Genomic DNA, 23,911 nt, shown 5'->3' with positions numbered 1-23,911 from the left:
TAACAGGTGTGCTTTGGCAGAGATAAATGTGTATACAGACTCTAAAGCAAAAGGGAACTTGATGCCTCCCAGAATGGGAAGAAGTTTACTGAAGCTGATGTTAGAATTCGAGGGGGAAATGAGGCTTTGGAAGGGTAAGCAGAAGGCTGATGGTGGAGAGCCTGTAAACCAAATTAAGTAGTTTTGATTTCATCACAAGAACAATGGAAAGCCTGGGATGATTTACTAGAGAGTTAACAGAGAGTATCTACCAGAAAGCTATTTGTGTGATCCTAAGGTTTCCAGTCTTTTTGTTACCTTGATCATAGAAGAGTGACCTAGTAGAGAACTAAATCATAATTATAAGGATATTGAGGAAATGTTATTTTCTAAAGGTGTGTTTGTGGAATGATGCCAAGCTAAACAGAGTGATCAATGTCAAATCTCAATTTCACACAGACCACAAGAGGATATTAGTTCAAAATCTAACAGCCAGGAAAAAGATCTAGCAATATTACCAGACATTTTAGGACGAAGAGAAAAGAACAGTTTCTAAACTCAATTTAGCAAGTGGTAACAATAACTCCTATTAGCATTTGAATAAACAACCTTCGCCCTAACTAGAGCATGCACATTTGGAAAACAGTTGCAGTTTTGGAGAAAGCTGCTGCTAGTTCCATTCTTAATCTGCGGATGGAACAATCTGTTCCTGTTTGGTGCCCTGTTACCTCGATGACATAGAGAGATTGCAAGCTGTATAACTGGGAAACCAACAAAGTCAAGCTGTCCTGACTTCTCTACTTCAGCCTTTGAATTGTTGACTTAGCTATAAACTGGGACATGTTTGACACAGGAGGAGGCCCATATTGCTACTCCCCAAATGAGGAATGCTTGTTACTTTTTCCAGATTTAACTAAACATATGATTGTTCTATGCAATATAAAGAGAGTGTGGTCAGGAAATCAGAGGATGACTCAAATAATACCATGGTGCTCATTGATGCAAAACCATAGTTTACATAACAGAGTGGAGTGTGGCAATAACTCTGGCATTGTTCAACTTTTAAAGGGTAAGTCCTAGTGTTTGACTGCTTCCAACTGTACTTCATGTGGATGACCAAGACAATGAGACAATTATTAATACTAGTCGTAAATTCTAGTTAGCACTTTCCCCTGATGCTATTGGACAAATTTCTTTTCATATCATGAGGCAATAAACAGGAACCTAGTATTCTATTCATGTTAATCTCTCAGACTTTGAAAAGCAGGGAATTTTTTATTGTAAGTTAGAAAAAATATTGTTTTCAGGGTTGTTTTGGGACAATGGATAGGGTAAAAGTACTACACAAAATGTTTTAAAATAAATGTTAAGTATGGCACAATATTTTGAAATACTTTGTAAAATGCAAACATCTTCTGTGAGTTTTCACATTAAAATATGAAATTCTTTTCAAATGAGGCTTTGGGGAAAATTATCTTGATTATGTTGGCTTTGGTAATAACTCTATTCACTCAACGTGCTTTATTCTCTGCCTTTTAAATACTAATTATGCTTCTGAGAAAATTAAGAAAGCCAGTGTGATAAAGGCAATGTTTCCTTTATGAAAAAAGTCTTAGTAATATTCAACTTAGTTTTGAATTCCAAGTATGGGGTTACATTAAAAAAATCTTTCAAAAGACTTTTGTATATTTTTCTTTTCCTTTGTGTGTATGTGTGGGGGAAAGGGGTGGTTGTTAATATCACAATTAGAACTTTCAGCAATTTTGTAGTTCTTTCTATATGATTCTTAAAAAAATAGGGTAAATTTCTGCACTTTTGTATTTGTCATATGTATAAAAGTTGCAGGGTAAAATATAATAATACTGTACTTAAGAACTATGATAAAATAAGAGTGGTTGAGTTGTGTCTTCCAATATTGATAAATGGTTCAGAAGAGACCACTGGGGATAAGAAAGCCTTCTTTGCTGAATAGTGGGTATCTAGAACTAGCTACTGAAGAAAGAGGTATAAGGGTTATAAGTGAAGATGATTTGATTTACTGGTTTGTGTTTCTTTACTCTCATCTCAATGGTGAGATAATCTCCATATTTTACCAGCCCCTTGCTTCTAACAGGAAAATTTCTAGCTATATTATTTTTGGCTCTATCTCAATGATAAACACTAAATATGAGTAGTGTAGACCAGTGGTCAGCAAACTCATTAGTCAACAGAGCCAAATATCAATAGTACAACGATTGAAATTTCTTTTGAGAGCCAAATTTTTTAAACTTAAACTATATAGGTAGGTACATTGTTATTAACTTAATTAGTGTACTCCTAAGGCTTAGGAAGAGCCACTCTAAAGGGGCCAAAGAGCCGCATGTGGCTTGTGAGCTGCAGTTTGCCGACCACGGGTATAGACAGTCTAATAGTAGTTAGAGAATCTAGAAATAATCTTCCCCCAAATGAAACATTTTGGCAGTCTTCTTTTGACTCCTATTATTGCCATGAACTAGTAATATTGGTTCTCAGGCTCTATCATTATTTAAAATATCTAGATGTAGTCAAATTTAAATGCTTTTGTTATTCTCATTCTACTTCTCTTTGGGTACTTATTATTTCCCCTAATACATATTTTAACATATTTTTTCTTTGTAGTTCATTTATCTCTCAATTTCTCAAGCATCTTACAGTTTTTAATGTGTAGTATGTGCAGTGAATGCTGAACTAACTACCTCTCTACCTTGAACATGATCTTTACCCTCTCTAGGCCCTTCTTTACTTATATGGAAAATGAGGGGATCAACTAAAGCTGTGTTTGTCCCTGGGGATTGTCATAGGTGAAGTTCTGTGGAAAGAGACTCTGAGAGGGAGAGCGGAGTGCAGAAGTTTTACTGGTATGTGTTCATAGACCTTACTCCTGTGGTAAAGTTAGGAGGACTAGATTGGGCAGAGGCAGAAGCTGATCTGCAGTAGGATAGCAGCCAAGTCCTCTCAGACATCCTATGGAGTTGTTCCAAGTTGAAGTAAAGGAGTCAGGTCTTTGCATCTTTTATCAGCCAGACATCACCTATGGGTTCCTCCTAGGAGAGAGAATAACCTTGGGCAAGATAATTCTCTGCAGTGGGCAATGCCCAATGGAGGACATAGCTGTGAAACATAAGCAAATGATACACCCAGCAACTTGTGGGTGGGTTCATTGGTCTTGAAGAGGGGATTTGGGCAGAACACCAGTTTCTATTACTGGTATTTTGGACACGGGAAATTTCTTTTTTATGTGGAAATAATCCAGCCTTTGTGGGCATGGCATGTAGCATCCCTGCACCACCCAATGGGACCATCAAACACTTGTCATGTTTCCAAACAGCCCTTGGGACTCTGGTTGAGAATCATTTGAGATCATTAGGCTAAAGCAGGGGTGGGGAATGGCTGGCTCTCAAGTTGTATAAGGCCCGAGAAATCATTTGGTCTGGATCTGCCAAGGCATTAGGGGTGAGTTTGACCAAATATAGCAGGCTAATTTTTAAGTTGATAATTTTGTATGGCCTGAGGATAATGTTATAACTATCCAAATGGCCCTTGGAAGAAAAAAGGTTCCAAGGTTCCCCACTCCTGGGCTAAAGGATTTGCTCTATTACGGTGGCTCTAACAATCTTGTTTCTGGCAGAGAGAAACACCTGATCAAAGTTAGCAACGATCTAGCTGAAAAAAAGGAGTCTATTGTGATAATGCTGCCTTGACCTTAGTTCAGTGGTTCTCAACCTGTGGGTCGCGAACCCTTTGGTGGTCGAATGACCCTTTCACAGGGGTCGCCTAAGACCATCCTGCATATTAGATGTTTACATTACAGTTATGAAGTAGCAACGAAAATAATTTTATGGTTGGGTCACAACATGAGGAACTGTATTTAAAGGGCCAGAAGGTTGAGAACCACTGCCTTAGTTGAATGCATATAGTTCTTGGGAATTACTGGGTCAAGGGGAATGAAGATTTTAGAGTGTTTCTACGTATTGTCTTGTAGAATGGTTTGGGCAATTTATATTCTCCCTAGCAATCTAATAATTGTATACGTTTACTTTTTTCTCTCTTACTAACTTGAATCTCTGTATATGTCACTATATCATGGATGAAGTCCAGGAAGGTAGTAAGGAAGTGAGGCTTGGATACCACAAGCTATGCCGCTATGCTTATTTTTATCCAAGTTTCCCTAATGCTTCTGAAGACCACTCTGACAACATGACAAAGAGCCAGGCAGAAGGGAGCAGGAGAATTGCTAAGCACCTTATCTACAATTAATGTTTAAGGAAAACCAGAACACTTAAAAGAGATGAGAATTTTTGAGGAAGAAAATGGAAGTGTTTTAAATTTTTATTCTATAGTTCAAACTCTTGATAGTAAGTCCTTTATTCCAATTGCCTGGGCTTAGATTAGCTCAAATCTATTTAATATCTTGACAGTTCAAAAAGAAATATCTGCTGTTAGCCTAGTCTTGCTCGTAGAGACAGCTGGTATGGGTTTGGCAGTTTCTTTAAAGAAGACTCAATGAATATGGAGACTAAAATAACAAACTTGTTTTGAGGCAGTGCTTCTAGAACATGATTTGAATGTTTAAAAATTAATTGCAGAAGTATCCATCTATCATTTATGGACAGAAGACTCTGTTGCCTTTTACTTTTGCACAAAATTCTTGATGTGGTCAATTTCAGGATCCTTTATTTTCCTCCTGTTTAATTTCTTTTTCTGTAGTTATAATTCACCCAGCAAATAATTAATCTATCATCATATTTTAGCATCAGAAAACATTATGATATTTTTCTATATTGGAAATGAGTCAGCCAATCAACAGCATGTATTGGACACCAACATTGAGTCACCCATGTTACTTTAAAAACAAATTGACCCGTGATGAGACATAATTTTACTTCAGAAAGGCTAAAGTTATAAGGGCTAGATCAAGTATTTTGTATTCTGTTTCTTTTTTTTAGATTTTTAGATGTGACTAACCAATTTTCCTAAATATAAAAAAAATACTAGGAAGGTTGGTGTATTTTGTTATTAACAGCAAAAACCAGTATTCTGCTATAAAAACAGATTGGTTTTCTGTAATTAATGTTTATGGGTCTGTTAAAATGATGGATATTTTAATCTAGATTATTTCATTATAAGAACTAAAATAATTATTAAAAGGGCAAAACACATTTGTTAAAGAAAAATCAGGAACCATGGAAACAAAAAGAAAACAAAAAATGTTCACAATCTAGCCATTCATAGACAGCTATGTTTATATAAACTGTGGTTTTTATTTTTCCAAATTCCTTTTCTTCTTTTTTGGTTATACCTTTCCAGACTTAAAAAATGTATTTAGTTATAAATTGTATTATGTTATTAATAATTATTTTGTAGCCTAATCCAGTGATAGTATGTCATGAACAGCTTTCTAAATGCCGATGCACTTTATTTTCTACACAAATAACACTTTATAGTATGAAAACACCATAATTTGACCAATAACATGAGGGACATTTATATTGTTTTAATCATACCATTGTTTTACACAGCATGGTGACTACAACTAACATTGTATTTTATACCTGAAAGTTTTTAAGAGAGTAGGTCTTAAGTGTTATCACCACACACACAAATCATAATTATGTGAGAGGATAGGAGATGTTAACTAAACTTATGATTATCATTTTGCGACATATACATGTTTCTAATCCACAGACTTCCATCACCACTGATTGAAGGTTGACCCTTGGTTTTTGCCTTCCCTCCACTCATTAGTGTGTCTGCATACCCTGTTCAAGGCAAAATGTCTACATATTTCTCTTCTCTTTTGCTCCTGGTTTTCTAATTCATTCCTGAGTATATTTAGTTTCTAATTTCTTGGCTTTCTCTGCTGTTTCCAGACCATGTGTTTGTCCTTTTTACTGATGTCAAAATTGGCTCCTTCGGTTTTAATCCTTTGTACTCTCCCAGATATTGTATGGCAAAAAACAAAAACAATCTCAGATGTCATATTGGTGTTGTATACTTGTTTGCGGCCATCCCATTCATTCAAGCTTGACCCTCCTGGAATCCAATCCTGCTGTTCATCTTTGCTTCTCTGCTAAAACTTGTCTTTTCCCAAAGCCCATCTTGGAGAATTAGATCCTGGCCCAGTGAGGGCAGGTAGGTGCTAAAGGGAAGGTATGTCTAGAAGAACGGTTAGACCCAGCTTGCAAGCACAGATAGGACATCCTCACAACATCCAGGACTCATCATGGGCAGAACCCATACTATGTCCATCACTGCCTGCTCTTGGGATTGCATTTGATTTTAGTATATCTTTAGGGTCCACGCCTCCCATTTGCTGTCTATAATTTGGGCAATTTTCCTCATGTCTCTGAACTCTGTTTGATCCCTGCAGATGTAGAATGAGAATATTAATAGTTAATAATAGAACCACCTCGATTGGATTGTTGTGTCTGGAAAATTAGCTACTACTATTACTAGAATCTTATTTTCCAATGGACTCATTTCCTATCCAGCAGTCAGACAAGCTCTGAAGTGGTTGCTCTCTGGGCTCTCTTCAGAACTCAGGGCCAGCAAGGTGGGTGGGACCCAGTGTGCTTGCTCCTGCCCACCTTCTCCCTATTTTTGCTCCTTATCTTCTGCATAGACCCCCATAACTTACTTTGTCAGAGAGTTAATAATCAATGCTATATGCTTTTTAATAGAACATATGTTTCAATCTCTTTACATATATTAGCTCATATAATCCTTCTGGAAGATAGATTTTATAGTCTTTATAGCATAAAACCAAAACCAAAATTAAAGCAAAACAAAACAAAACAAAAAATAATGGCAAAAACCAAGGGCTCTGCGTGATCACATAGCTACTCTAAAGTAATACATCCAGAAAGGAGTCCAATCAGAATTCTAATTCAGGCTTTCAGTTTTAAGCAGTTTCTCCAATAGTATACTTCTCAGCATTTTAACCTCTGGATACTTGGCCTATTTCCCCCACCCACCCAAAAAATTCTCTACTTAAATATCAAATGCAATCATTTCTCTTCTCTCTCATTCTAAACCTAGGAGTCAAGGTGCAAGTTTGGTAAATACACCTGATTTGTGGTCTGTCCTTGCAACAACTATGCCATTTTCTATTTCTTGTGTTCTTGAAGGGATTTGCTATACTTTCTATTAATCTCTGAAAAGCTTAGAAATATATTAGCTTCTCTTAACCACTACCCCCCTCTTGGAAACACTTGTGACAGCCAGGCCTTTGTTCATGTGTGATCAAAATAGAACTACTTACAGAATAGGATGCTTGAAAGCATCTCTGTCTTTATTATAATTTTGATGACATTTCTGCTTGTTTTATTACCAGTTTGGTGTGGGGAATTCGACTAAATAAATCACCAGACATAAGAGATACAGTAATTGCTGACAAGGTGGGAGCTTGGAGGCTTCTGCGTTTGGCTAACTCAAGCTTCAAGCCAGTTTTACATTTTTAGAAAAATTCCAAAACATTTAAGTCCTGCTTTTCTCCAGTTTTTTTTTATCCACTGTCTTATTTTTCAGGTATCAAATGTTTATCATTTCTGTACGAGTTCTAATGACCAAAAAATATCACCAAATGAACACATTCTTCAGAATTCCAAAATCCTGAAATCTTTTTTAGAGTGTGCCCAGCATGACATAATAGTAAAAGTTACAAGTCAGTGGTGAATTATAACCAAGGTCATGGAAAACACATTGCTTTTCTTAGTGGTTGCATGATTATCAGACCTCTGGGGATAAATCTGCACCCACTGGAAAGGCAGTTAACTTACCTTGGTGATTTTGATTTATAAGCCTTGAGATGCACAAGGTTGCCTATTTGTTAGTGCTTGTTTTATGTTTGAATAGCTTGGAAGCTTATAAATTTGAGGCATAGCTTAAAGTTTGTCTGGCTATTTCATATTTTATAGAAGGCATCTGATCAGAGAACTTCAACTTCTGTTATTTCTACTGTGACACTATTTAGTTTTTATAACATAGTGAGGACATCTGATTTGTATTTTAGAGCATCTCTCTTTGTGGATCAGTGCTGAAGTTTCAAAGAACTGTCAGAACTATTATAAAACCATGAAAATTACAGGTAAATAATCATTTGTGGAGTAAAAGTTAAATGGTTTAAAGGGAGGACATTGAAGAACTAGCCATTGATAAAATTTATTCTAATTGGCTTCTCTTTGAGCTTTTGTTCAGAATATACATGACCCTGAGGGCTTTCATTAAAAATTGTATTCAATTTTAATTATACAGAGGAATCTTCCCAGCATTGGTCTGGAATGGCATAAAGAAGATTCTTGAATGAATGAAAGGGTGTGACTAGAACGAAAACTTAATGAATATGGGCTTTGAATATCAAATTGTAGAATGACTTCCGGGGTTACATTGACCATAGAAGTAGTTATATGTCAGCCTGAGTTCTCCTTTCTCCTTCTAACATTCCTTATTGCAACACATATCAAGAGGAACTTTTGAACATTAATTTCTCATAGCGGGCTTTCTCGACCTTCCCAGTATTGAATTTTTGGGCTGAATAATTCTTTGTTGTAGGGGGTGGTGGTGGTCAGGGGACGTTCCTGTTCATTGGAGGTAGCTAGATGCCAGCAGCAGCTACCCCAGTTGTGACAGCTAAAATGTTTCTAGACATTGCCAAAAGTCCCCGGGGTGATGGCGCAGAATCCCCTGAATTTAGGACCACTGTTCTACATTGATAATGCAGAAAAGAGACGAATGACAAATGACAAGTTATCCATCTTGAAGACATCACAATGTGTATGTTAAAATAAGGTGCACATCACAGTGTGTAATCCATTTGCCACTAAGCCCAATCAAGCTGAGGCAACCCTCAGGTAGCTGCTGTTATTTCAATAGTCTATGTCTGGCAACTGGGCAGTATCTGATTGGTTTTCATTTGATGCTGCATTTGAATACAACAACAAGAATGATCAAGTCTTTTGAGATAGTTCAATACTTGGCATTTATAAATACAAAGATTTAATCATCATAGACAACTGTACTTTTATACTGTTACATTGCTGTTATATATTTTAAGAAATTAAACATAAGGAATGTTCACCTTTTTTCAATTTTTATTGATTCTTTTAAATCTTACTTGTTAAAAGGAGAGTCTTTTCGGTGAGGCCTTTTACTATTTTCTGTGGTCAGATTTGGTGGTGTTCCTACAGAAGTTGAAACTTTACTCTTGTCTGGAATAGAAAAGCTCACCCTGATATAAGCAGAGCTATGGTAACAGCCAATCATTATCTAGGAAAGATTCTGATTCTAGAATTCTTTTGGTACCTAAGGAAAAGAGGCATTTGAGAAATGGAGATAATCACAGGTATGACAGGATCAAGAAAACTGTTTATTCATTACTTACTTGGAATTGGTTTTAAATTTAAAATAATGTAAAGTTGGATAACTAAAGATAATGAATAAAGGAAATACACAGGAAGTAGGTATTATTAAGTAACAGATCATTATAACTTTGGGGCAGTGAATTTGTTTCTAAAGAAGTTTCTTGAGCCAAGGCAAAAAGGTAAGTATTGAAATAGTATGAATTCATTTTAAAAAAACGTTTAAATTATTCTTCAAGACATTATTTTTTCTCATGGAATTTGTCCAAATAAAATTTTTTAGGATTTGATAAAATGATATAGTTTTATACTTTTAGATGTTGAAATATATAGTCAACAATTTTTTTGTTTGTTTTTAAGACTGGAAGGAGAATGTTGTCTGTTAGCTCTTGGAGTTCTCTGCCTTAGAGGAAGAAAAGCAAATGGCTTCAATTGGAAAAAATTTAATATGGAAGTTACTCATATACCACATTATATATAAAAAACTACCAAGGTCTCCTGGCCAATGTCTGATTTTAAGTAGCATTGCATTCTTGTGTAACCTCAGTTATAAACTATATTCCTATGTAGCTTTGTAGAGTTGGTTTAGTTATTTAGGCTACTTAAAAATTAACATTTATAGCCCAACTGGTATGGCTCAGTGGTTGAACATTGACCTATGAACCAGAAGGTCACAGTTCAATTCCCAATCATGGTACATGCCTGGGTTTTGGGCTCAATCTCCAGTAGGAGGAGTGCAGGAGGCAGCCAATCAATGATTCCCTCATCATTGATGTTTTTCTCTCTCCCTCTCCCTTCCTCTCTGAAATCAATAAAACTATAAAAAATTTACCATTTAAAGTTGAAGCATTTTGAAAAATTAAATACATTTAATGTTAATGCTAAGCTGTTATGATTGTTGTCAACAGAGTCCAATGCTTCTCTGAGGGGCTTATTAAAAAGAGAAAATACAATCATGCTATTTTCAAAGCATAGGGTGCTCTATTGTTTTTTAAAAAAATCAACTCCATCACTAAATCATGTTGTGTTGTTTAGATGTGGATTTTTTAGTGTACTTGGCCACAGATACATTTAAATTCTCAAAAGATACATATTAAAAAATCCCAGACTTAAACTGTAGTAATATGATTCAGATTCCAAAGTGGTGACATATCTATATTAATAATAGACAAATATGTAAACTGACTGTCCCTCTGCTACGCCCACAGCCAATCAGGAGTGAGTATGCAAATTAACCTGACAAAGATGGCGGGCCTGTGGGCAGCGTGCATGTGTGCAGGCGCTGAGCAGCCAGGAGCATGGCAGATGCAGGTGTTCCGTCCCTCCCTGGCCTCTCCGGGCCTCTGGGCAGTGCGGGAAGGCGGAAGGCAGCCCTGGGCCGGAGCGAAGGTGGAAAGGTGGCTTCAGCTGGAGCGAAGGCCATGCTGGCAACCAGGGGAAGGAAGGCCTATTCTTGCATGATTCTTCGTGTATCAGGCCACTAGTAGGATATAAGTGAGCCTTAAACATTTTTACTGTTGATTGTCTCTGGCCATTGGGTCAAATGCTAACAATAGACCAAAGAGATAGATTAAAGAAATTATTCAAATTATTTTTAACTCTTCCTAAATGAAATGGAACAGAGGTGAATAGTAATTGTTGGAATAACCATTCTGAACACCTGGTTGGTAATTATGATATGTTATATAAATATTTATGATATTTATCATATGTCATGGAGTTAAGAAAACATACTAAAATATTATCAGCCTATCTTTTTTGGAATGATTAAGTGTAAAAACATCACTTTGTCCATCTCAAGTAATTACCCTTTAGACTTAATTAAGATAATTAGCTTGACAAACACTGGGATATGCTTTAGAACAGGTTGGGAATATAATACTGGTGGTAAGAAATCATTTTCCAGAGCTCTTCCCAGTATAGAATAGCTAATTATATGTTTTCAAAGGGAGGGAGTCACAGGTTTCCAATGTGACTTCTAACATGGAAATATAAACATAAATTAACATTTTGGAGTGAAATTACTTGATCAGTATGTGATCAAAATTGCACTGCACTCTTCCTCTTGGAATGTCATGCAATTTTTAAACATCATTCTGTGTATATTAGAAGTTTGGGGAATGTGCAAAAGGTTTTATTCTAATGAGTAGTAAAGAACCTAGGACCTAGGCTCTGTTTGGTTTTGTGGATGGTAAGCTCATCCAAAGATTCTCCTGTTTATTTTTAGAACTGTAAATCTGAATTCAGAAGGTTCTTTTCAGCTGTGTCCTACCATTCAGTCAACTCCTTCATGAAGCCTGTGGATCCCAGCATGTTCCTAATGAATTGCAGATTCCAATTCCTGGGAGGTTTATAAGGAATGAAGCTTTGGGGTTCTAAATGGGTCAGAGAAGATTTTGTACTTTGTTAGGTTATGAGAAATCTAAGAAGCAATCTGTGCTAAAGTCTCTGGAATAGAATTTTGGCACCTGCTGCTTTCTTTGCTTTTCTATGAGGAGAAGAACATTATGGAGGACTAACCAATGAAAGAATTTCTTAAAGGTATTCTTTATTGAGAGGTGGATCAGTTTGCTCGGGCTCAGTATAAAGATGAGTCAGACCAGAGTCTAGGAATTTAAGTAAATAAGTTTGACTTGGCTTAGAGATTTGGTACTATCTATATTTGTTTTCTACTTAAAATTAAACATAGAGACTGCACAGAAGAGCACCCAGTTGAATTCTTTTTCAAACTTCAATTGGTCTGGTTGGAGAGAATAAGAAATATTCTTGAATTATTTTACTGATGATTTTCTCTATTTTCTGGATATCATAATTTCCAGTTGTTGACTAGTTTCCTACCTTTTATATTTCTCATCTTTTTTTTTTTTAAATCTCTTAGTCCTTTTGATCTATTTCTGGGAGATTTCTCTAGGTTTTATCTTCTATTCCTTATATTGATTTTAAAATTTCCTCCATCATGCTTTTTAGTTTCTGAAAGTTCTTTTTCTGTTTTAAAAAAAATATGTTTTTATTGATTTCAGAGAGAGGAAAGGAGAGGGAGAGAGGAACAGAAACATCAACAATGAGAATCATTTATTGGCTGCCTCCTGCACGCCCCCTACTGGGGCTTGAGCCCACAACCTGGGCATGTGCCCTGACCTAGAATCAAACTGGGACCTCCTGGTTTATGAGTTGACACTCAACCACTGAGCAGCATCGGCCAGGCTAATTTTACTGTTTCTTATTTGTAGCATTTTGGCCTTTGGTATCATAAATATCATGACTTATTGCTCTGATTAAAAAAATTCTTCTCCTTGTGTCCTCCAAGTTGTTTATAAATAAGTTGTTTATTTTGACCTATCTTCCCTAAGTAGGGAATTAAAAAGCTCCTTGGAAGCTCTGAGCATTTGATCTTTAATTTACTCTGGGTGACTTGGGTGGGCCATTAATTGGGTTGATCAAACTCCCTCAAGAAATGTGTTCTAATCTCCTTTCTGGAGGGAAAAGTTCTAGCTGCTAGTCTTCTGGCATTAGGAAAGAGGCTGTGAGGGGTGGAAGGAGGATAGCTCAATACTTTATATCCTATAAGCACAGTTACTTAATCCCCTTGTTTTCTGTAGGTTTCCATGTTCTTGAGATACCCCAATTCAAAGACCCTCTGCTTTACACTACCCAGACCTCAGTGGGAGGGTTGGAGGTGGAAGGGTGAGGGGTGAGGGGTAATACTCGGTGAAATGAAGAAGGGGAGGACATGTAGGTATCTAACCAATTCCCAAATAGCTCTCATCCATTCCCCCTTATTTCAGGTTCACACCCACCAACCCAGTTTATCCCCAGTTCTAGACAAGCTGGTGCTACCAGTTGCTGGGCATTTGGGGGAATCTGTTGTGTAACTAGTTAGTTCTTGGTTTTTCCCATTGCCCACATCAGATTGAGCTTTCTTGAATCTGGTAATTCAATTGCTATGTGTGCACCTGTTTTCCATCTTCCAAAATTTAGTTGCCATTGTCTCCTCTCCTGTTCTTCCTATTCTTGTGGGTTCAGGTCTTTGAAAAAAGGCCACATTTGCCCAATATGCTATGTTGCCCTGCAACACCCAATTCAAATGTGCCTTTGAGTGGGAAGTTACACCTTTAAATGGGAAATTTTCAGAAGACAGATCTTAAACTAATGGTGTATCAGAGTCTGTCATAGAAGTTTTCCTTACCTGTGAAGAGGGATTTATTTTTTGGGGGTGGGGGGTGGTTAAAGGAAAAATATCATTTAGAAATTTATTGTGTGTATATAGATTTTGCAACTATATCTTTCTTGCATGGTAGCTTTATATCAGTCACCCCTGTGAATTTTGAACATTGAAACAATGTATAACATTTTAATGAAGTGAAAAAGTTCACCAAGTGCTGCCCAGCCCATGTTGCTCAGTGGTTGAGTGTCAACTTATGAACCAGGAGGTTTGATTCCTGATCAGGGCCCATGCCCAGGTTGCAGGCTCAATCCCCAGCGGGGGTGTGCAGGAGGTAGCCAATCAATGATTCTCTCTCATCATTGATGTTTCTATCTCTCTCTCTCTCTCTTCCTTCCGCTCTGAAATAAATAAAAAATATATTTTTTTAAAAAGTTCACCAAGAGCTACATTTTGCCTGAGATTTATGCAGAAGTATGCTCTGAACTCCAAAAGATTGATACAGTTGACCCATAACCTGGGTTAGGTTGCTAATTTTTACAACTATTACAACAAAGAAAAATGGTAGAGGCTTTTATTCATGACCACAGAGGTCTGCATTGCCACCTTATTTTAGGGGAGGGCAAAATTTATAATTTGCTAGAGTGGAGGGTAAGCTTTGATTTATATCAGTCAACCTGGAGGCAAAGAGTACAGTTTCTTCTCTGCATTTGATACCTGGGATACGGCATAAAAACCCCCACTGTCAATCAAAACAAAAGAGAGCTGTAATTACTTTTTACCTATTTTATCAGAATTTTAATGATCAATGTTATTTAAAATGTTTAGATGATCTATAGCTAAATTTTAAGAGGATACTCTGTAAATAATATTTGGGGAATTAGAGGTTTTACTATCACTTATGTGTGTGTGTGTGCGCGCGCATGCGCTTGCGTAGATGATCTAAAAGGAAAGATAGATGAGATGAGATGAGAATCTGAATTTTACCCTGAAGTTTACCATGGAGGCTCTTCTGTACCATTATATTCTCATTTGCATCTTTGCAATATGGGGCTATATCTTTCTGGTGCTTATTCCTATCTACAAATTAAAAGTTAAAAAACATGTAATAAATCTAAAAAGAGCACCTGTCAGGTCATTTTCAAATGACAAAGGACTTGACCTTTTCCATGGTGATATTTGCTGTTTAAGGCTGGCTGTTGGGAATTTGATTCCAAGTTAAAAGAAGCATTTGTATTTCTCAGTTCACCCAGAGGAGCAATAAACTATACTTCAACTTCTGAAGTGTTTCAAAGTCAAATGCTGTCCTTTGAGAGTACTTTGTCGCTCACAGATAAAACTGGAGAAGGGCATTTCAGTCAACGTTTTATTCTCTTCATCAGGAATTGAGGCTGAGTAGGTGGTCACCAACAGGGATAATTTAAGGGGCCCTTGAAGGACCTTCTATCCAAACGTATCTCCCTGAAAGAAGCCTATGTATTTTTCTCTATTTTTTCGAACTGTTTCATATTGTGCTTAGTAGAGATTCCCTTAGGTTACAGTGTTGTCTTTTAAAATAAAAATATCCCAAGGAGGGTTAAGTAGTCTGTTAATGAATCATTCACAACCCAGTGTGGCTTAGTTTAATTAAATTGCTTTTCTGTAGTTAATGGAAGTTTTGTTGAGGGGTCAGGAAGAGGGAAAAGGGTAGTGCAATCCCTGGGGTTCTTCAGTGTGAGGTTGATCAGAGGACACTGAAGTGGGTTCACTTTTGACATCCAGAGGGCGGCATGAGGACCCTGGATGCCTGGATTGGGAAGAAGAGATGCAGGAGCTTGGAGAGGAGGGAAGAAAGAGAAGTGGGAACATGGCCAGGACAAACTTGCAATGTCAAAATATTGTGGGCCATTTCTTTTTCCATAACTAAGGCCTTCAAGTTAATATTATTGAGTAGTATGGGCATATGGCTTTGTATTTTTGCTTGAATTTGTGTTATGTTATGTGTCATATATCCCAATATTTTGGGAAAGGGAATATAGCTCCTTAAAATCAGACAAGCTGTATTAGAATAAAATCATAAAACATAAAAGTGCTTTTATATTTTATTCATTAAACAATTGTTTAATGCTTAAACAATTAAGCATGTTTAATTCAATTAAACATTATTCATTAAACTTCCATTAACTAGAAGAAAGCTATTTAATTAAACTATTTTTACTTTAAACTTCAGGGAATACATAATTAGGGTTGCGAGATTAATTATTGTCAAAAGCAGATTTCAGAATTATTAAGTAAAGCAATTCTGCAACCCTTGATTGAAAGAAGTATTTCTTTCAGAGGTGTATTTTTTCCTTTGTGTTTTGCTATGTGGCAAGGATAATGCAATGTAGTATCCTTGGTAGGCTTGAAAAATATTTTAACTTAAGCAGGCGTTTCTATTTTTTTAAAGCTTGCTCTCAATTACAAAACCTCTGAAATATATTTATTTTAGGAGTTGTTAGGCTTGTTCTTATAGAACAGCATATGTGAGTAGAGAAGCAAGCTAACTTATATTCTTGGTTAACCACATCAATGGGAAATTGACAACTATACTAGAGTCCAGATGCCACTTATCACTTTTGAACTTGTATCTTAATTACAGATATATTACCTTCGAGGAAATAAATGATCTCATTTGTTCTAGTTTGGCAAAATGAAATCTGTAAGGTCAGAAGCTAGGGTGATCATATGATTTATCATCATATCCAGATAGTTTTAAGAGTAAAAAGTGATGTTCAAAATAAATTAAAATGCTATGCATCTGTTCTTTATCTATGTCCACTTTAAATTCTACAGTTTTTGAATTTCCCTTTAGTTCTTTTTTAGAGTTTCTATTTTTCTCCTGAATACTCCATCTTTTCAACCACTGTATCTTGCTTTTATTGAATATACATTCTCTTGCTTAAAAGTTGCTTGTCTCTTTGCAGGTTTTTTAGTTTAGAAAAATTATACCCTGTACATTGTTTACTAAAGAACAATAAAGGCTGAAATATGTGCTTCTATATTTATACATCTACTAGTGGCCCGGTGCACGAAATTCGTGCACAATAAAAGGGAATTAATTAGAGGAAATATTTTAATATTGTTATTTACCCTCTCTCTATAATAGAAGTGTCAGAAATGAAAGGAAATTAGTAAAATGTATATGAAAATCTCCTGTCAGAGTCTGGGGCGCATGGCGGGACCCAGAGTAAAGTCCCACCTACCTGCACGCCTCAAAATCACACGAGACCCAGACCCAGCCAGCCCCACCCCCCGTCAAGCCCCATTGGGCGGGGGGAGCAGCCTCAGGTTCCCCGGCGCAGCCGCAGGTCCCCCGGCCCGGCACCTGGGCGGGGGGCCCGGCCTCAAGTCCCCAGGCCCCGGTGCGAGGGCACGATGACCATCTGCATATTAGCTCTTTATTATATAGGATCTTAACTTTTTAATTTATTATCATCTTTTACTCCACAATTTAAATTTTCCTTAAAATATTATTCTCTAATTATTTTTTGTCCCCAGTTTTTATTATATGGATGCAGTAATCCTTAAGACTTTGTTTTGTCCTATTGATTTTCCTGAAATATCCAGTAATGCATTGTTATCCATTCTTACTTATTGATGGGAAATTTTGATGGTCAAAATTCACTGGCATTGCTGTCCTTTGTCATTGTATACCTCTATCTCCTTTGAATGAGAGAGTAAGTATAAATTATGTATGTACTTCTTTAGGCATGTTGATTGGTAGATATGCTTCAATTTAAGATGAACACTATTTAGTAGATAATCTTGTGTTTTCCTTTGGACTATAGCCCTTCCAAGAAATATCATCTCAATTCTTTGGAGATGGGTTATGGTACTTCTGCCAGTTGCCTGAAAATGAAAGTGGGAGGGATTTGCTCAGCTGTTCAATACTAGATCCTTTATTCAGATACCCTCGATAGTGCTGTTCAACCTACTCTTGTCTTCCATGCCTCTGCCTTGCATTGTTAGAGCCTTTCTGGGTTCTCTCCTGGGAAAAACAGACCCGCCCTTTGTGTATCCCTCATCACACATTGTCATCACAATTCCACCTTCCTCCTGTCTTCTCTAAGTCCGTTAAACATGGCAGACCACTCAGAATTTATTATTCTCTCTGCTTTTCTACCTCATTCTCTTTTTGTTATTATAGTCCTTTTTCTACATTTGAAGATTCATTTTAGTGTGATTTGAGAGGAGAAATGTCAATGTTTGTGCTCAAGCTATTGTCTTGCCTTAAAAGTAGCATGTGCTGGGCTAGAGTGGCTCAGTTGGTTGAGCGTAGTCCTACGCACTGCGAAGTTTGCTGGCTCAATTCCTGGTCAGGGCATATACCAGGATTGTGGGTTTGATCCCCACTTGGAGTACTTACAGGGGCAAGTGATCGATGTTTCTCTCTTCCTCTCTCTCTCTCTCTAAGCATGTCCTTGGGTGAGGATTTAAAAAAGTAGTAGAATGCATTCTTAAATGTTATCTTAGTATTTAAATGTTTAGGCTTCTGCCTTTTTTTGGGGGGGTGGCGTTTAAAAATTTTAAGAGCAATGAAAGTAGTTTCAGTATTTCAGTATTTTATATGTCCCCCTCCCTCGCCTTATTCTTTATACCATGAACTGTATACTGGACAAACCCAATAAATACTTGTGGAATGACTAAATCTTAAAACCCACTGCATGAAACCATAATTGAAAGTATTTTAACAGATCATGTGAAAGATTTGTTGTGGCAAATTTGTGTTCTGGCAAAAGTAGAAAAACTAAAAACCAACTTATAATATCCATATATAAAACAATATATGCTTTAAATGAATTTTACTTAAACCAATCTTTAGTTTTGCCTGATTACTTAGTTATGAAGCAGGAAAGAACAGGAGTGAGTTAGAAGCTGGTGAAATTAGAGGAAATAAACATTAGGAGGAGTAAAATAAAAGAACTTACAGATGGTGGGGAAAGTGATGCCTAACAGTAAAGAGTAAAAAAGGAAAATATCTTGTCTCCCACTTCCTAATTCTTTGGGCATGGAAGAGACTGTAAGGCAGCTCTGACCTTGAACACTTAGAAGTCAAATCTACAAAAGAAAAACAAATTTGAGTTTCTTCAGATAACCCTGGGTATAAATGCTGTGTATTCATTAGTTTTCCTCAGTCAGAAGGTAGCTTTTTATACCAGTTTCTTTTTTACCAGTTTTTATACCCCGTACCTACTTTTCATACCCGGGAGATGTTTATGTGAACTGGTGAGAAGATGCAAACTTCTCTTAACACTTCTTAATTAGGCCAAAATTCTATCAAGGGATTTGTGCTGACATCACATATCATGAATGTTAAATTTCATTTTCCAAAGTCATAGATGCCCATTCATGGACACAGACAATTTATGTGTCTTTTCAGCATAGTCTCCTGCATGTGAACCTTGTTCCAGTGCTGAAACGAATGGGGCCCAGTGTAGAGCCTATGGTTACCCTGTGCATGAAAATTTCTGAAAGCCTTTGTTCCCCTGAACACTTCAGTGCATCACACCTGACTTACTATAATTTTGCAACATCGCTTGTATTTTTCATAAGTTGGTTTGATTCTTTGCTTTCTGATCTCTGGGAATGATCTAGTAAACTAAAAACAGTAAGCACAGCAGCCAATTATGGCTTCTGTTTATAACCACACTGAGTACCAACAATAACAGAAGAAAGTAACTGACAACAGGTCAAAGACAACAGTAGAGATTACTGATATGTTCAAATTTTCTATTGTTTGACAATCACCTATGATGCATTTTGAGAACAATTGAACAGAAAATATTTTTAAAAATCAAGTTCCTTCCCATGGCTATCTAACCTTCTAGTCATGAACTGGCCCAAACATGTAGCTTCATGAAAATCACAGTATGGAATTTTTAATTATAATACTCTGTGATGAGAATCACATAATACAAAATGCTTGTGCCTGAAAATTTTATATTTAATTTTTATCTTGTGGAATTGTACTGTAATTGTATAAATAGTCTTAAATATCAAATGTTTAAACTGCATATTTTCATTATTATATATGGTAAAATTTTCTTAGGTGAATAAAAATACTGTGAATCTTTCAGCTGAATAATAAATATGGGCTTCCCCTGATGTAATTAATGCAACCTATAGTATTCAGTAGAGAACAGAAATGTTAAATCATACATTAAAAAGTCGCTTGGAGTATTTCATTACCAAACCAATCCTGCAATTTTCATAGGCTTACGGAAAATATTATTCACCCCTTGGGGAAAACCTTTGGCAGAAAGCTGAGTTTTTCTTGGCATCCTGTTTGCATCAGTTTAGTCTCCAGTTAGCTTGTTCTTGATGTCAGTGTATGCATACTCTCTTCATGTTGGGGAAGGAAAAACAACTTTAGTTATCAAGCCATATTTATTTTTCTACTGGTATTTAATCTCTGTGTTGAGTTTAAGATTTAGGATTCCAGAGTGATTGTTTTAATGTGTACTGTTTGCAGTAATGACAGTTCCCAAGTGATCTAATGGGATTGTGTAGTTTTGCTTGTTATTCTATTATAGACTCTTCAGCTAAACATGCCTGTGGTGTACAATAAGGACATCATATAAAGTATGGTAATGTTTCTGACATGCAGTGAACCTTTTAGAATCCTTAGGCATTCAGTAGCATGACTGCAGAATGCACTTTTAAAAATATTTCTAGGTATGAGAGTGGATAATTAGAGTCAATGAAAGAAAAATGGAGAAAAACAATAAAAGACAAGTAAAATTTAGTCAATAGTGTTACCTATGAGAGCTATTTATATGTAATGAAACATGAAGCATACATCTCATTACTAATCCTTTTTTTGGGATTTTTGGTGCCTGAGTAAAATTATTCGTACTTTATATTGCTTGGCTTTTTAATTACTGAAGGTTTGATTATCTAAGAAACTATTGCTCTTTCTAAAATGAAGTCAATAATGTAACATATAAGAGAATATTGAGTATGTATAAATTTATAATATTTGTCTTCATGTTACTATTGAGATTAAAGATATAAACCATTAAAATTAGATGACTGAGTTACTTACTTTGAGTCATCAGACTTTATTAGCACAAATGTATAAAAGCTAGATTTGGTGTATATTTAATTGATGCTAGAGGGAAGTAGGTGTGCACTAGTGTATGTTTTTCCTTGGCCTGTGGCCTGACCCCTGGGTTATCTCAGAGTGGAATTTATAGTTGCTGAGCTATGCTGTTTTTCATTTTTGATATTATACTACAATTGCAGCCTATGTTCTAGGGAGAATTTCATCATGCACGGGTAGGGTCCCTAGGCCTGGCTGGCAATCAGGGCCTATTGGGCATTCCAGCTGCTGGCCAGGTCCTTCCTTTGTTCCGCGCTACCCCCTGGTGGTCAGTGCACGTCATAGCGAGCGATTGAATTCCCAGTCTCCTGGTCAAACTCCTGAGGGCACACTTTGCATATTAGCCTTTTATATATAGAGATTATGTAAGAACCCCCTCCCCCTCCACTTAGTCTTTAATGTATCCTTAAAGATACATTTAAGTATAACTTTTACTATAAATCAGGTACTATAAAAGGACCAGATTATTATCAAATTCCCTCACAAATTATATAATATGAATTATTCATTCTACTAACACTTTAGGATTTCATCAGGGAACACATTTTAGCCATGGTCAGTGTGGCTCAGTTGGTTGAGCCTTGACCCATGCACTGAAAGGTCACTGGTTCAATTCCTGGTCAGGGCACATGCCCAAGTTTCAGGCTCAATCCCCAGTAGAGGCTGTGCAGGAGGCAACCCATTGATCTCTCTCTCTCTCTCTCTCTCCCATCTCTCTTTCTAAAATCAATAAAAAGCATATTAAAAATGAGAGAATATGTTTTATTTGAGTTTATTTTTTTATGGTACCTGATCCATAGTAAAGGTTATACTTAAGTGCTTTTATTGACTGGACTCTTTAATTAAATTAAAAAAATTTTCCACCTTCCTTCCAAATATAAATTATATATTTGAATGGTGGTGGGCCTTGAGAGGGAAATGTTCACTTATGTTTGCCTACTGTGTGATTTTTTAATTTCCAGAATTAAACTGTGGTATTATTAAGTTAGATTATTAATTTTCCTGCTGTAAAAATAAAGAAACGAAGTTTTAAGAGATATGGTAATTAGCCCAAAGCTATATGTTGGTAAATGTGGAGATAAGATTGGGAACTAGAGCTTTCTGACTCCAGAGACTTTGCTGTCGCCAACTAACATATGCCACAAACCCTGAAAAGTTAATGGATTCCTGGGAGATTTTCTGTGTAAGTTGTACATTGGTTCTATAGATTTAGCTGTGCATAAAAATAAACACAGTTCATCCTTTTGATAAGTTTACACTCTCATTGGAGAACATGGATCATTTTCAAATAATATATTAATATTGAAGGTACAGCTACAACTGTGATGAATGCTCTGAAGGAACAGAACACAGCTCGATGGGCACTGGTAACATTAACTGAAGAAGCTTGAGCTGAGGTGGAAAGGTAGAGTGGGAATTAACCACTGAGCAATGATGGAGGAACATTCCAGAAGGAAGAGCAAATGCAGGAAGGAGAAAGCATGATGCCTTAGAGAGGAAAATGTAGGGCAGCACAACAGAAGTGAAGAAGAAAACTGAGGGGGTGTAGTTTTGGGAGTCTAAGGAGAGTTCCATGATAAAGCTAGCCTTTCTGGGATGTTTGTCTCTTTATTCCAAGAAAATGGAAAGGGTTTAAATCAGCCTATGGCATGATTAGATTTTTAATTAGAAGGGGGAGCGTTTATGAGAATATCATGCAGTTAAGCTTTTTAATAATGGCCAAATATGCAGACATTCCTGTGATCAATTTTTATTGAATATGTTTGAAAAGGACTCTGCATGGGTTTCTGTTTCTCCGTTGCTTGCAACTTGCTAACATTTTAGTGAGGTTCTCTGAGATTTCCAGCTGAGATAATATGTGTGACTCTCCTTTCTGTATGTTAGGCATTATTATAAGGCATAGTTTCATATTCAGTATCAATTTGATGTAATTAGCCTATTTTCATCCAATTTGTTGGTTAATGGATAGCTTTCTTCTTTCTGACATCTCAAATTCCTGTCTGATAAAGAGCACAGATTCACTTCTTAGTGACAGAACCGAAAAGGCAAGTGAGGACTGTAATCTGAGCACTCAAAAAAGCATCCTTGATTGTAGGGGTGAGATCTAGGTCTAGAAGGTTGAAGAGAGGGGGAAATTACCAGAGGGATAAAGGTGAACAACAGAACATACCAAGGAGAGTAAGAGGAAGCCATAGGTCCTCCAGCATTAGTCCAAGGCACACCTTAGACCAGCGGTTCTCAACCTGTGGGTCGAGACCCCTTTGGGGGTCAAACGACCCTTTCACAGGGGTGACCTAAGACCATCGGAAAACACATATATAATTACATATTATTTTTGTGATTAATCACTATGCTTTAATTATGTTCAATTTGTAACAATGAAATTGGGGGTCACCACAACATGAGGAACTATATTAAAGGGTCGCGGCATTAGGAAGGTTGAGAACCACTGCCTTAGCTAATAGATAATTTTTGTTCTCAATTTTGACCAGCGGTATTAAACAAAAAATGTAAGAACACACAATTATTAATTTCTGGGCAGATTCTATTATGGTACATAGAGAGAGGGCACAGACATAACACGTAGCATCTGATTGTTATTTCTGCTCCCTGGACCACTTGTGACATTAGGCATTGAGATGATAGGTATCAGGAGGGATTCTCACCCTTCCCCCTTTTCTCTGAGATTGGGAAAAGCATGGGATCAGAGGAGTTTTGGAATTGGCAATAGTTGCAACATGAAGACAATGAGATCTGTATCCATGGTACCTAGCACAATGTATAGAAACTGTCAGATTTTCAATAAAAATGCATTGAAAAAATGAATAAATAAAAGGGAGATAATTCAGGGTTGGGGTCATGGAGGGAAAAAACCCTCAGGAACAAGGAAACCTTGGAACTGCAATACATGCAAGGGCTTTTATTTTGAGAAATGTAACAAGAATCCAGTTATTAGGCTCAGGGAGCAAAGTTAATGAGGGGTCAATAGCAAATCCGAATTAATGCAGAATTGCAGAGCTGGGGTCCTTATATTCTTAAGGATTAGCTGGTTTGACTAAGTGGATAGAGCATCGGCCTGCAGACTGAATGGGCTGGGTTTGATTCCAGCCAAGAGCACATGCCCGGGTTTTGGGCTCGATCCCTAGTGGGGGGCATGAAGGAGGCAGCCAATCAATGATTCTCATCATTGATGTTTCTATCGCTCTCTCCCTCTCCCTTCCTCTCTGAAATCAATAAAAGAAATATATTTTAAAAAAAGATTAAAAATCTTGG

The 23,911-nt window shown here is 36.7% G+C and overlaps 1 protein-coding gene across 1 annotated transcript in view; it reads left to right on the top strand.

The window, feature by feature from the left end:
• Positions 1-8,664: 8,664 nt before the first annotated feature.
• IQCM (IQ motif containing M) overlaps positions 8,665-23,911 on the top strand; it is a 188,869-nt gene continuing 173,622 nt past the window's right edge. Inside the window, exon 1 of the mRNA XM_023752841.1 lies at positions 8,665-8,769. Coding sequence (XP_023608609.1) covers positions 8,665-8,769 — 105 coding nt within the window. The remainder of the gene's footprint in view (positions 8,770-23,911) is intronic.

Source organism: Myotis lucifugus, unplaced genomic scaffold (genome assembly GCF_000147115.1).
Source record: "Myotis lucifugus unplaced genomic scaffold, Myoluc2.0 scaffold_1, whole genome shotgun sequence".
NCBI lineage: Eukaryota > Metazoa > Chordata > Mammalia > Chiroptera > Vespertilionidae > Myotis > Myotis lucifugus.
This window is presented reverse-complemented; position numbering and strand designations above follow the sequence as displayed.